This window comes from Labeo rohita, chromosome 7 (genome assembly GCF_022985175.1).
Source record: "Labeo rohita strain BAU-BD-2019 chromosome 7, IGBB_LRoh.1.0, whole genome shotgun sequence".
NCBI classification, from domain to species: domain Eukaryota; kingdom Metazoa; phylum Chordata; class Actinopteri; order Cypriniformes; family Cyprinidae; genus Labeo; species Labeo rohita.
Window position 1 is genome coordinate 12,151,532 of NC_066875.1, and position 15,896 is coordinate 12,167,427.

At 36.2% G+C, this 15,896-nt stretch overlaps 1 protein-coding gene across 1 annotated transcript in view; it reads right to left on the minus strand.

Moving 5' to 3' along the window:
* Positions 1-3,286: 3,286 nt before the first annotated feature.
* Positions 3,287-15,896, minus strand: part of dennd4c (DENN/MADD domain containing 4C) — an 83,227-nt gene continuing 70,617 nt past the window's right edge. The window contains 18 exon segments of the mRNA XM_051113861.1: positions 3,287-5,157; positions 5,760-5,824; positions 7,075-7,228; positions 7,432-7,549; positions 7,765-7,902; positions 8,503-8,613; positions 8,706-8,886; positions 9,103-9,294; positions 9,698-9,873; positions 9,952-10,058; positions 10,245-10,440; positions 11,084-12,189; positions 12,416-12,518; positions 12,520-12,566; positions 12,877-13,005; positions 13,098-13,247; positions 14,181-14,328; positions 15,569-15,697. Of these exon segments, the coding sequence (XP_050969818.1) occupies positions 5,021-5,157; positions 5,760-5,824; positions 7,075-7,228; positions 7,432-7,549; positions 7,765-7,902; positions 8,503-8,613; positions 8,706-8,886; positions 9,103-9,294; positions 9,698-9,873; positions 9,952-10,058; positions 10,245-10,440; positions 11,084-12,189; positions 12,416-12,518; positions 12,520-12,566; positions 12,877-13,005; positions 13,098-13,247; positions 14,181-14,328; positions 15,569-15,697 (3,387 nt within the window). The 3' untranslated portion in view covers positions 3,287-5,020.

Below are 15,896 nucleotides of genomic sequence, written 5' to 3' on the forward strand. Positions count from 1 at the left end.
GGCAATGCACATTAAGAAATGCATTAGCTAAGTGGTAAGACTAATTCCGCACAGGCAACCAGACGAGCCCAAAACGCAATGCATTAAATTGCATTGTTAAGCGTTTTTCCCGTAGTAATCATCATTAATAAAACAATAAAAAGACAATGACATAAAGGGGCTGTATAGATTATTCTATATGGGAAAACGCGAAACTTTGCGTGTTGTGTTTATTCTGGGCACACCTGCTTGTCTTATGTTTTAATAATGAAGAGGAGCATATTGAGTTTGGTCTTCATCATTTTAGTCCGTTATGCCACATAATGCTTTATGAAAGGTTTTGCAGTATGGGAGGAAAACACTATAGATATATGCATTATATTAAAAAAAATTGTATGTTGAATTTAATACATTAAGCCATTCATCACAGCGTCTTGTCTCCACTGGCAACACGCACAATTTGTGTCAACTGCAAGTGACTTCGCAGGTAGCAGAGGGGTTGAGTCTGGTGTCTGAGTGTGCAAGTCTGAAAATGCAAGTGCATGTCTGCAGCCAGATCCTATGCGTTTTTGCGCCACTGTCTACAATTATACATATAAAATACATATAAAACAGGGACCATTAGCTCCAATAAAACAATCATATTATGATCATTATACTCCCACCCACATTAACTTTAGCCTTAAACACTGCTATAGTTATGAGGGGGTCCTTGGGAAAATCTTTTCCCCTATAAGGGGTCCTTGGCTCCAAAAAGTTTGGAAAACCCCTCCTCTATACTTCTATGGCTCTCTATAGATTCAGGGGTTAGAGCTGGGTTAATACTCCTTGACAAGTTCTGTTGCTACTTTCTGATTACATTTCTGGCTACATTTAAAATCAAAACATATTGATAATTTAATAATTGTTGAAATGCTAAAATATTTGTTTTCAACTTCCAAATAGGTGTCCAATGATAAATCCAATAATAAATAAATATTTGATTGTTGAATACTGTACTCTAACTGAAGCTGTTTAGCAGGATCATGATTTTTGAACCCTCATCTGGGAGATCACAGGGATATGTGAATATTTTATCTGTTAACTGGTTGCATATGTCAGATTTGTTGCATGACTCAGGCAGAGAAAAGCTGTTGCTATCAAACATTGTTTACTTAATCAGCTGAGTCAGTGTAATGGTGAAGGGATAGATCAAATAGGCCAATTAATGGAAGGTTTAAGAAGAAATTTTATGCTCCCTTGTATAAGTATTTTTTTTAAAAATACAAAAATAAGCAGTTTATTTTGATACATTGTGTGGCTGTGGTATTTTGTAGTTTATTTTGATAAATTAGGGTATTTGTTATTTTATTTTAAAATACATTTTGATGTGTCTTTGCTCAACACTGGTCATACAGTACAAATAATTCTAACAACATCCAAACATTGTTTGGATCTTGGCATCTTGGAGACACTAAGTTCTATTTGTAATGAACTACTGAAAGGGTTGTAGGTGAGTCACAAACTGATTTGAGGCTGTTCATATAAATGAACATGGGCCCATGTCTGGAAAACTCTTATCAGCCAGCACATTTATTAACATCACTTTAAGAGAAAGGAAAAAAAAATCGTCCAGTGGTGTTTGGGTTTCCTGGTCTTTGTATATGTCTTGAATGTGTAGCTGTGTAAATTGTGTAATGTGAAAAGGCCTTTTAGTACTTTTTATGTAACCATTTATTGTGTGTTTGAGATCTCAGCTTAGCTGTAGGATTCAGTTGATCCACGATGAATTGTGGACCATTGATTGGGAATCACAATGAATTCTGAATCACAGATCAGGGGTTCTGGTTCACCATTCAAGTATGGATCAATTATACAGAATCTGCATGCAATAAAAGCCAATCTGCAAAAAATTATGCACAAAACGATCTCTAAGTTTCAAATTCTTTCCTTCATAAGCATTTTTTTTCAGTACAGGCAAGAAATACTGATTCAGCATCAACTTATCAACTGCATGAAACAAGTGCACGTGTTAACATGAATGAACACGAGCAAGCTTATTAATCACATAATTAAAGGCATCTGAATGTGTGATATTTCTTATCTGTATTATATAAAATCTATTTTCAACTCTTTTACATTTGTAACAGTATGGATGATGTCCAAAAAAGAAAGCAGATTAAACTCTGTCAGTTCTGACTACCTTATCATACAAAATATTGCTTAAAAGCATACATTCTAATGCTGACTGGTTAAATGAATAACAGTTCATTAAATCAGTAAACAAACAAGCAAAACTCACAAGAGCTTGTGTATAACAATCAGTTATCATGAACAATTTATCAGTGAGGTAGACTCACAACCTGAATGATTAATAACACTCATAGTAAGTGAATATGCATTTAGATTTTAAAAAAACTTATTGACAATGAATGTTTTCTGGGACCTTACTCTGTCCTTATGTGTGCATTTTCAGTTTGCTTATTTATCTGTAATGATGCAATCAACATACTGTACTCAGTATACATCCCCTATAGGATAATTGTGGTACTGCATAAAATTTAATATGTGTATATTTGGGGGTTACACTTATGTTGAAAAAAGGCTCTTTAAGTAAGAGGCTCTTCCAGTTACCAATAGCTCATAAACCCTATAGATTGGACAGCTGACAAACTCCCTCCAAATTACATAACTTTTATTTGTTCAACAATCCTTTTTGTTCTTTAATGCTAAGGTAAAACTGTTTAGCTGGTACCTGTAATTAAAGAAGGAAGGAGTCATCTGACACTTCTTATGTGATGTGTGAACAAAACAAAAACACATTTTGATATTGAGCGCAATGCAATTATTGTGAATATCTGAGTTTAGATGGAATTCTACAATAGTATAATAAAATTAAACTGAAGTAGTGACAGATGTTATGTATTATAACAGTATCAATTTTTCGGGGGATTGATTTTTGAGTTGTGGGTGTAGTGTTTTATTCAAAAGTGGAGGCAGATGAAAGTGAGCATACAGGGCAGGACTAAATGATTGGAGAAATTCTGCATATGTGACCAGAGAACAGCCTGTTGGAAGTCTTTTTTTAAACTGAACATATGTATGGATAAATAAAGTATTTAGAAAACAGACTGGGTGAATGTTCATTTCACTTGAGAATCTTCAGTCAAGGTCAAGGTCATACTTTAGCCTTTACATAAGACTTATTGCACAGTGAGGCTGCTGTTTATGGGTCAGATCCTCTCAGCATGAAGCAACTGAAACATTGTTGACTTCAGATGAATAATATATATATATAAAAAAAAAAAAATGATACATTTACACACAATTATAGTTCTCAGGCAACAGAGTTTTTCCTCTTTAATGTGAGCATGTGATGCAAGCATCTAAGACTAACAATGGCATTATATGCCTGTACAACATATACGCCTAGTAAAAACATTAACTGCTACATTATTATGATATGCTAAACTTTATTTGTTCTCAGAAAAACACTTCTATAGATAAGGATTAACAGTACATTATGGGTTAAACTATTATTGATTTTTGTGCTCTGTTGTTTTGTAATTTGTAGGATTTAAAATTTGAGAAAACAGTAATGGATTCCTGTTATGCATCACATACAACAACATTCCCTTGATAATACAACAATTTCACATATACTTCATTTGCACTTGATTTGTTCCAGAAACAAAGGGATGATGTTTCTTTTACACCGACTGTCAAAATACACAATTTCATAAAAAACAAAAACAAAAAGAATATAAATGAAAATGATAAAGTCAGACCAACTTCACTCTATCATGTTAATTTATTAGTAGTAAATTAATTGTATATTTTACAAATCCACAAGTCCTACCTTCACTTGATAACAAGGCACAATAACTATTTTGATTTCTTCACTGATTCATTCCTTAACAGCAGTAACTGAAAGGTTTTTACATCCTTTGGATTCGCATGTACAACGGGACCGGACAAAGATTTTAATAAAATGAACGGACACTAGTTTGCCATAACTACAGTCATCTAGTAGATTAAAAAGCAAGTTTAAAAACTATTGTGATATATTTTTGTTTGGGTTTCTATGGACGTTTTGTATTCTGTGTTACAGAATCGTTTCTGCACACATATCATTAGATTACAAATTGTTTAACCAAAGCGTGTGTATTTACAATAAAAAAAACAAAAAAAAAAACGGTCTATGAATGCATTAATAAGGAGTTATTTTACTTCATAAATCATCTCCATTCTGGATGTATGTCACAAAATTTCCCACAATACATGAAAATCCTACATTTAGGTGAAGAGTAAGCATTTTTAAGAAATAACAGTTTATCACTATACAATCACTCGTATTGATTCTAGCCTGTTTAAGACATTTAAGACGTTTTCTGGAATGTTCTGGAATTCATCTGATTGTCCTCTCTCACAGTATATCACTTTAAGGTATGGTCTATCTCATGTACATGCACATACACACCCTCATGCACACACAAACCTCTCACTTTGCACTGTGACACTCAAAGCCCACATTAACCTTAAAGGGTGTTTAAGACTCCACAAAACGTTGAGAAAAGCAACAGAGTTCAAATATCCCAATATAGAAAAATATATATATATAAAAATACATTGCAACAATGGAGAATGATAAAGCAACCATTTCTAAAAGTGCACATCAAATAAGACCATTGTCACTGACACCTCTCCATACTCCATAGAATCCTTCCACAGGTCAGCTGAAGAGATAAGCCAGAGTGAAGGCAGTGTAGAGAAACATCTTACAGTGAATAGATTTTTTTTTAAGTCTTTCATTTACTTCCACTGCAGTTAGAAAAGGGCTCACACACAAGAGCCAGTACTCAACATCTGAAGACCGCCAGTAAAATACAGTGTCTACCCGCTGTACGGTTGGTGCCATGAGACTTTCAGGAATTTCAGAACAAAGGAGCCAGTTTGTTTTTATTCTGGTGGATGATAAAAAGTACCATTTCAGGTGACTGTGCAAATGAATTAAATGACTGTACAATTCTCTCCCTGACTTTTACAATCTCTCTGGGTCAGATCAGATGAAAGGGACTCCGAAGCACTTGAGGCACCACTGCACGCTGTTGCTAGGTGGTCTGTCAATGGAGGATAGGGCCTTCAGCTGTTCCGTGCTGAGCTCATTGTATGCAAGCCGGTATTCACGATTAAAGGCCTCTGTGAAGGAAAAATGAAGCAGAGACAGTTAAAAAGTCAACTGCACAAGGAAATCTTTGGGTCCTACTTCACCCCAAAATCAAAAGAAAAAAATAGTAAATTAAATTTGCCAGAGGATATTATGACTTGTCTTCGTAATGTGACTATTTTTTTGGACAATTAAGCACATTCCCTCCACAAAATTCTCATTACTCTAATGCAGAAATCAAGCTTTTTTTCAGTAATGGAACTCATTCTGTCCAGACAAGGTTTTTATTTTTAATTATAAGCATCACAAATTAAATTTAGCACCACTACTTAGTTATAATTACTTGTACATATATATATATACACACACACACACACACACACACACACACACACACACACATATATATATATATATATATATATAGCATTACAAAAATGAGAATCATTTGTCTGCAAACAATCTTAATCGTCCTAAACATACACTTCATGTTATGTAAGCTTTTTTTTTACTTTTAAATTATGCTCTTGACAGGTTTTGTTAGATCCAAGCTATAGGCACTTAATTATTGAATTAATGTAACAACAGTAATGAATGCGCTTTGATGTAAAATTGGAGAACAGCATTCACTTACCAATATCAATGTTCTCCCTTCCTAAGGCAACAAGTGACAAAAACAAAATTTCCCTGTAGATACTCCTGGACATAAAGAGAAGAGTCAAATATTACAAAATGAGTGCAACTGCTACAACTTCACCTACCCAATATTTTTCAAATTGTTTTAGCATGTTAACGAATATGTCTTGGCAGACTAATTAAAAATTCAAACTTGAAAGATCATAGAAATGCGCAAGATTCCAGCTCTTTGACTACTCATACAATGAAATGATGGCAGTGCTTATTGTAGTTTACAATATTACACATTTAACAGGTGTGAATTATTATTCATATCATTGAATCCTATTACATGCTATAAAATAAAAACGAAAGAGAAGGTGGATTACTCCACATGGGAGCAAAGGAGTGGCAACACAGTGGTAGCATCCAAGGATTTATATGCATTATTTAATACTGGTCACAGATACAAACTGAAACTTATTTATCCTTTTCGTTAATATGTTTGAGCTCTTTTCATGATTTAACTGAAATGATGGAACTAAAATGAAGAAACAGATATATAATTCACAATAATGGGAAAAAAATAAAAAATAAATGTTAAACCTATAAAGTTGATAATCATATTTCAAATAATCCAGTTATCATACATTTATCTTTTCAGCATTTTATAATAAAAACATTAATAAAAAAAATAATTAAACATTGTAATAAACACAGCTGACTGCAATGTGTGTCCGTTTTTAAGGCAATTTTACTGGAGCATGATATTTATTTACCCTTATTTTTCTAATTTTCTAATTAAGTCAAACATCTTTTTCTTGATTATACATCTTGATTTGAGGTTTCTTTTGTTTAGGAAGGTAATATTGCATGTTAAAATGGGTATTCATTTTGTTCTGTAGACAAAAAATAGAAAAAAAGAAAGAAAGAAAGAAAGAAAGAAAGAAAGAAAGAAAGAAAGAAAGAAAGAAAGAAAAAGAAAGAAAGAAAGAAAGAGAACGAAATGTTTCTGCATCTGTTTCTAAAAATGGTTTGATTAGTCTAGGCTATATAACAAATAAAACCTCAAACATGATACTTGTTAATAATACCATTTACATAATTAAATAAATAAATTAATTAATTAATTAAAATTATAAAACCTATGGACTCTAATTCTGGATCTGAATGAAAAATAACCTACCACTTTTTGCTTTGAATTAATAAATGCATAAATAAATAAATAAATGTATTAATTAAAAAAAACAAAAAAAAAACAACAACAACCCCATCCTTTACACGAGCCTACTCTTACAGTCATATATATATAAGATGTAGCATTCATGTCCAACCTCTGGCGTTTAACTTCTGGGCGTTTCTTGATCTCCCTGAGGAGCATGTTGATGGGGCCATAAACATCGTTCGTCTGAATGCTGCGTACAATGCTGTTCAGCAGAGTCCGAGTCTCCTGGTGGTCAGTGGGGGCTAGAGTGCCCTTTTTTTGCACTGCACGACAATGAGACTCATATTTAGTGTCATACACAAAGTAGTCTATTGGCAATCCATTCATGAGGTTTCTCTATACTATTTATTAAGTTTATAAAGATGTGCTCATTTTAATTTTCCTAAAAACCTTGACAATGAACATTAATGTGTTTATGTAAATACTGAACAAATAAATAATATCAAAGTGCCCCTGCTGAACTCACAGAAAGTCCTCCAAAGCTGATAGAGGGGCTCAGTGGGCTCCTGGTGTAAGTTGACATTGTCCCACAGCAGCTGCACATACACCTGCTTACTGTCCTGAGACAGAGATGCCTGTGGCAGCTATGCAAGAAAAAGGAGAGCAAGAGAAGAGAGCAATATCATGCCAGTTCAGTTCAACCAGCATTTAGCAATTACTGGGCTGATATAACAGTACACGCAATGTGAGGCACACAAATATGAGGTATATTTTCATATAGAGCTGACGGAAAAATACATTTAAAAGTCTCATTCTAAACTAGTCAGTAGTCACAACAGTGTGAATAAATATCAAATACCTGCACTCCATTATTGCAGTGTTCAGAGGTGAGAATGAGTCCAGGAAGAATGTTGGGCAGGTCTAAACGGCGAAAATACCACACCAGGTTCCAGAAGATGATGGGGTGCTGACTGAGGAACTTATGAGTATAGATTACCTAAAAGGTAATGGATATGGATGAATTAGAGACCATACATACATAAAGCCAAACACACAATACAAGGCAACAGGCTGTTGCCCTGTGTACATTTAAAGACTTGATTTCTTGTTATCTGTCTTACTGATACACACTTAAAGGAGAAGTCAACTTCCAGAACAAAAATTTACAGATAATTTACTCAACCCCTTGTCATCCAAGATGTTCATGTCTTTCTTTCTTCAGTCAATAAGAAATTATGTTTCTTGAGGAAAACATTTCAGGAATTTTTTCCATATAGTGGACCTCTATAGTGCCCCCAAGTTTGAACTTCCAAAATGCAGTTTAAATGCAGCTTCAAAGGGCTATAAATGATCCCAGCTGAGAAAGAAGGGTCTTGCCTAGCAAAACAATCGGTCATTTTCTATTGACAAATTGACAATTTATATACTTTTTTGTTCTGGAAGTGAACTTCTCCTTTAACACAAATAGAGGGTTTACAGTGCAAGCTCTTTGCATCAGATTTAAAACAGGGAAAGAGCAGGGCAACAGGGACATATTTGATAAATGTAACATCACATATATTTTCTGAAAGGTTGCAGTAAAGTTAGGCTCGAATACCTGATCCCCCTCATTCTCTAAGAGTGATTCCAACTCTTTGCGAAGGACCAGTGGACTGAGATATGGCACAGAAACTGGTTTTGGGTTCGGCATCTTTTGACTCAGAGTGTCCTGACAAATCAAAATACAGAATTAATCAATTGTGAGCGATAAGTTTAATTCATAAAGCACACTGAATGTTAAAATGGGTGCTTCTCACTCACCGCCACCTCTTGTAGGCTGTTGGGAAGGCTGGTAGTGGATATGCCATGATTGGGTCTTTGGATCAAGTCCAAACACTGCAGTGGGCCTCCCACACTGTTGCTCCGAGTTAAAGTGTTGCGCTTCTCGGCTTGTTTCTCCATGAGACCCAGGGGGTCTGAATGTACTGGCTTGGGTACAAGGCTATGGTGCAAAGTCAGAAATCACAATGTGATCTGAGATTTTTGACACAAATGTCATCAGTTAGCCAAATATTTTCCCATTTGACCTACTAATTGGAAAATCAAATCCAAATTCCTGCAACATAACTTTTTAGTTGCCATTAAACAGTAAAACCTCTAATATCAGTCTTCTACTGAATTCAAAAATCAATCCTTTAATATTTTAATATTTACATACATTTTTGGGGTTCCAGTTTGAGTGACAGGCATCTCAACAGGACCCTTGCTGTCCTCAGGAGATTCTGGGAAGCTCATGAGGTCTGGAGGGTCACTAGAACAACCCACTTTCACTTCAGAAGAGCCAGAGGTGGCTGGTTGCGTGCTGGAGCTGTTGATACTGTCTCCTGATGTGCTTGCCTTCAAGTAGAAGCTGTAAACAAAAAATACACAATAATAGTTTATTATTATTATTATTATTATTATTATTATTATTACTCTATTAATAAAAATAACATACGGTATTAAGCAAAACCGTCAAAGACAAAAATTAAGTCTAAGTGTTGTACTTCTGGTGCAAAACACTGAACAAGATGCCTGTTTGACTTATGTGAACAGTTTAGTTTAATTTCTTATGCATGCATTATGTGTCATAAAAATGTGTTATTAAAAAACAGTGTGTTATAAAAATACTAAAAAACAATTTAAAAATACTAAAAAAATAAATAAATAAAACTCATTTTATTTTATATATATTACAAAAAATGCACTGTATAACTAGCAAGTAAAATGCACCTGCAATGTATAATTCATCATCGAGCGGTTTAGTAACTCACCCCGGTGTAGAGCGCAGGTCATGAAACTCAACATGGAGCAGAGGGAGAAAAGAGATTTGACAGAAAGGACAGGTGCAGTTAAGATTGGAGTCATCGGCTGTCCAGCCTGCCATGATCTCCTCGTCATACACCAGAGCTTCACAAGACCGACACTGTGAGCAGCTGGACATTAGAACCTGCCCAAAAGAAACATGAAGTTCAACTATACTACTTCATTCTGAAGTGATATTGTATTTCACTTCCGCTTTTCTCACCTCTAAAGCACAATTCTGGTAAATGCTGGAGGTGCTGGCATGATGAGAGGAACTATGTTCAGACCTCTCTGAGTCTGCACCTCTCATTGAGCGACCTGGAGTCAAAGCTGTAAAGAAGAAATGCCAAAAAAGAAATTTTCAAACAAAAGAACACAGTGTACAAACTGTTAGCCTTGCAACATCACCACATTATCTTCTAATTAGAAATAATATGAATCTTCTTTATGAAGCATCATGCTGCTAAATGTGTTTGGAAACGGACATTCAACATGATGTGTATGTATGAGTCTTACGTGTTGACAGCTGTGCACGACTGGTATCGCTACTTCCACTGCTGCTGCCCAGGCTGGTGTTGCTGTGTGTGAGCCCGTTTGAGGCCAGGCTGGGCATCAGGCCTCTGGGTAAAGTGTTCTCTGTTGCTCCCTCTGCAGACAGCAACTGCTCTTCTAGCCTAGCTGGGAAACTGTCTCGGGGCTGTGAGCTATCCTCCTGAATCACAGACATCCAAAATGCAGTCCAAACTAAACATATGTCAAACATTTACAATGAGGAAATACTGGAATGCCTAAGAGGTTAGCTTCAGTACTAATCACACACATGGAGTTTTGATACTGATTATAATTAATGAGATGAACTAATTCAAATTCCTTAAGCCAAATTGAGGTCTAGGGACCCCCAGGAGCAAGAGGATGCATGCAGATTTAAAAATAAATAAAAACATCGGGGTATAAAATTGCCTTTTATTTCTAAATTTTTAACGGAAAATCCTGTAGTATAAGTGTGCCTCAGGAAGAATTAAAATAAATAAATAAATAAATAAATTCATGACCCCTTTAAAAGCTACTGCCCTTAACAAACAGTAGGTAGGTACTGGTATATGTTAGGCTACTTTCCGTCTATCCCTGGCTTTCACTCATTACAATGAACGCACACGGAATGTATTGTTAATCAAGAATGACAGCAAAGCAGAAGAATGTTACTAAAGCGGTTTGTTGACCTAATTACTCCTGATTTTTTTTTATTCTCTGTGTAGTTGGTTTGTGTGCATCATGATCTCTGATCATGAAGATATTCAAGAAAACCTCTCTGGATTTCCTTTATTTTTACATCTTTATTTTTTACAGTATCTTACCTCATCATCTGAGTAGGAATAGGCTGAGGCCACTGCATCCCACATTTTGCTGGCCACATTGGCTGCCTGCTTCATGCCTGACTTAAGCATATCTACTTTAGGTCCTAAAAGCAGAGAGTCCATCTTGATGCCTGATATGGAGTTGATGACGGATCCCAGTGAACTGCTCTGTGATGACTTTACAAGCGCGGTCAGCGATGATGACCTTTGACCTGCAGAGCCTGGCGTTTTGGGGGACTTGAAGGCAAACGTCTTAGAGCGTGTGACAGCGGGGCTATGCTTTGGAGTCTCCGTTAAGCTAGCAACTTTGACTGGGCCGACCGGAAGGCTCGATCTTCTTTCTACAGGCTGCTTTATTTCAGGAGAATCTAGACAGTTAACTGATTCGTCGGTTGATCCCTGTTGAAACTCCATGCTGGAAGCTTTACCATTCAGGGGGCTCTGGAGGCTCATGTACATCTCAATCTCATCTGCAAGATTCCTTGACACCACAGGTGGAAAGGGCCGTGTGGACTCCTGGCTCTGAATGGAAGTTGCATCTTCAGTTTCCGATGCAAAGAGTGAAAGAGGATCCGCCCCCACCTCAACATCCTCCCTCTCCACAGCTTTGGAGGTGGAGGAGCCACTGCTTATGGTTCGTCCAACAATATCGCTCCCCTGGGGTGTGTCCACTGAATCTTTCTGCTCTCTACTTTCCCCCACTTTCTCTTCTGCAGAACTGAATGTTTTATTTTCCTTCTGCTTATTATCTTCATGTTCCTCCTGGAGGGCAGGGCTCGGTGTAGCCTCCATCTTACACTCTTTAAAGGGAGTGATGGTTGTAAATGGAGGAGGTGTCAGACTGCCGGAAAACACGGATGCAAGGATTTTTGCATCTGCACCCATGTGATCAGCGCTGAGCTCCAGACTGCCCTTCTTTTGTAGCATGCCAGCTTTGCTCTGTGCACTAAAACTGCAGCTGCGCTCCACAAAGGCTTTTACCCTCTGCTGCTGTCCAGCCTGGGAGACGTGTGAAACTGGGGTTACAGAATCATCATCCACCACAGGCAAGGCCATATCTTCACTCTTTTTACGGGGAATGAAGAGTTTGGCTGTGCAAACACCTGCTGGAAGAGAACAAAAGCAATACTACTCATTACATAAAAAAAAAACCCTAGATTTTGCATGTCCAGAATGAAAAACGGTGCATGCAAGGCAACAAAAATAACTGTTAAGGCTTTAAGATAGTTTACAGGTTAACATGTTTCTGTTCTGCATAAATAAAATGCTGCAAGAAGAATATGTACCTATTATTTTTGTTAATCATATCAGAATAAATTGCCAGTGACTGACCAGTTTCTTCCCTGTCTGCAGTGCTGTCAAAGTGGACAGGGATCTCAGTAGACAGTTTAACAATGCTGGCTACAGAAGGTGCTGTCTCAGCAGGGCTGGGGGGGCTCCGTCAAAGCTACAACACTGTCCACAGAACTAGCAATATCATCTCCTTTAGAGAGACAGAAGGAGGACACTGTCTAAGATAAATGATCCTGATAGCAGTATATAATAAACAATCCAGGGTTGTAAAAAAATTAATGTATGTGATTAAAGATTAAATTTTGCATTTATTCATTTTGACATATCTGTTTTAATTTGTTTCATTCTGTTACAGTGATTTAATTTTCATAAAACCACAATAAAAATAAAATATCACCCCCAAAACAACTGTTCTTTTAATTATTGCAAATTTGTATTAACTTCAGTGCATTTCCTGTGCATTTTAAAGCTATATTAAGTTCAACAACCCAATGCAGTACCATTCTGGATCTTGGTTGCTGTGCTACTGCTAGTGTGGTTGGTGGAGAGAGGTGGAGAGGTTACAGGTCCATCAGTAAGGTCCTGGGGCAGCTCGTCCTTAGATCCATAACCCTGATCAGACTGACCTGCTTAAGAAATCATAAATACAAAACGTATTCAATCAACATTATAAAACGTAGAAAAGTAAGTAAAATCATAAGTAATATCACATCTACAGTACCTGTCCTATAGTGACTGTCAATAGCATCCTCAACTATAAGGCTGTGGGGGAAGATAATATGCTTCTCTACAATAGGCTCATTTGAGCTGTCTGTGCTGCCATGACTCAGTCTGTCTCCATCAGCACCTGCTGTTGTACCTGCTGAAAGCTCTATACGAAAACATACACCATTTCACAAATTAATTTAATAATGGTAGGAACTGAAGATCAAACTAAATATCAGTCATTTTTTATGTTACTGAATCTTTACTATCACACATATTTAAATAATATCAGCAAAAAATGCTTTTCTTACTTAGATTTTTGTCTTGTTTCCAGCCAAAATATCTAAAAATTCTTAAATCAAGTAGGATTTTCTAGACAAGCGAAAATTATTGTCTTGTTTTCAGAAAAAACAAGTCAAAATTAAGTGGGTTTTTGCTTGAAACAAGCAAAATAATCTGCCAATTGGGTAAGCAAAATAATCTTGTTTTCTGCTTGAAATAAGATTATTTAGCTTGTTCGGAAGCAAAAACTGACTTAAATTTGATGTCTTTTTTCTCAAAACAAGACAATAATTTTTGCTTGTCTAGAAAATCCTTCTTGATTTAAGAATTTTTAGATATTTAGCTGGAAACAAGACAAAAAAATCTAAGTAAGAAAAGCATTTACATTTATCAGTACATACTACATTTATCAGTACCTACTACATTTATAATACCTGTATTTAATTTTGTAAGGATCTGCTAAATAAAAAATGCAAATCTAAACAGGCTGCTAAAGATTCTAATGTGCTCCAAGCCAGCATTTGCCAGACCACAGGTGCATGGGTCTGCCAAAATGCCTACTGGTCTGTGGCACAATTAAATGTAAATTGCAGGGCAGTTCAGTGAAATTTAGCCTGAATGTTCAATGTTGGCAAACTATTTGTGTTTCCATAGCAGCTTTTTCAACTGAATGTCAACATTTTGGCTGCTTTACAGTACAGTCATTTGTTTTCTCTTTTGCTACATGGAAATCTAACCATATCTAAATACCTAAGTAAAGGGCCAATATGTATAAAACAGTTCAAAGGCATGAGCATAGGAAGGATGGCGCTCAAACCTGTGGTTTTCAGAGAAGGTCCTCCTTTAAGAGCTGTCCCACGCAATGCCTGTTTAAACTGCACCACTCCTCGCACCAGGTTACGCATTTTGGTCCACATGAAGAGTCCGCTACGGTTACGACTTGGCCAAGGGCTTTCAAGGACAGCCTGGACAAAGCACAGACATTTACAGGTCAGGAGTAACCATGACAACTTCATAATGGTAACACTGACTTTTTAATGCTTCCAAATTTGGACATCAAGTCATCATTTTTTCATTTTTATAGTGTTTTGTACATCAGATTGTTTCAAAGCAGCTTCACTGCATTAAGCAGGAAAGTAACAGAATCAGTGATGCAAACTTTAAAAATGAGGCAATCCAAATTTTGCTCAAACAGGCTCACACAGCATTATTCAGCTCAAGTCAGCACAGTGTTGGTTCAGTTCAATTCATTAAGTGTTTCAGTAAGTTCATTCATTATGAAAAAAGCTTAATATGCAGCTCTACTGAAGACAGCAGTGCTGTTAATGAGCTCAAGCTGCAAAAGATGTTGCAAAATTCATCAGTTATAAACAAATTCAATCTAGCTATAAAGACAGAATAACAGCAGAATAATCCCATCTGTCAAAGAACAGCTTTCTTTTAAATACACCTTTGAAGTTTGTGGTCTGCAGATCAATAATTGATATTTTAATAACTATTTAGTTTTGCATGACTATGGCTCTGATTAGCTATACTACAAAAACTCTCAAAAAATGTGTGAATTAATTTGACAAAGCTAATGTCATAATAGATATAAGGCCATATTCCTGCAACACTTAATAGAGTATTCATACCAAAGTTGGTGTATGTTGTGACATCCTTGAACTGAGGGTACATACTTGTGACTTCTGAATGGTGGATTTTGGTCTAAAAATCATGAGACTTCGGTGCAGCATTTGAATTGAATGGAATCCAATTTTTCAATGGTCCAAAATCATGCCAGCCATTTTGGGTACCTTCAGAAGGGCATAGTGCCCATGACACATACTGAGTTCCACAGTGATACACAGATATATTTATGAAATATGCCATTTTAAGACAACATTCAAAATTACACTCAGAATGGTCGTCAACTCAACATGTTGCACTGAATCTAAAGTGTTGTGATTTCGGGCAATTTTGGGTCTTTTTTTTTTTGGTTTTGTTTTTTATTTAACTCCTGACCACTAGGTAGGCCTGTGGTGAAATTGTGCTGATACCCTCAAGTCATGGTTGTCATAAAACAGGCCAAGACCATGCTGCTTTGCAATATCAATATGTATCTGCAATATCAAAATGTAAAGGTACAGTGGTCTTTACAGGTGTGCACTGCATTGCTCTGTTGTGTAGTGCTATTGTGTTGACAAGTAAGGAAGTGTTCATCACCTTGTTGTAGTATCCGTAAGTAATAGCATTGGGTTCAACACCAGCTTTTTTCATCTCCATTAAGACACGCACAGCCATGACAGGCATCCCCCACAAACCACACAGCTGCATCACCACACGGTAACACACCTGTTAAACACATCGGTTGTGCTGTAGGGTCACACCATGGTCTACAGACATGATTTATTCTTTACATATAGGAGTATGCATGAATTATGCATACTTCACATTTGCTTAATTACAAATATTTTAGTTGCCTATATTTTATAGTGTTATAGTAAAGTGAATTAACAATGAATAAGAGATCTAAATCTATTGACAAGTTATT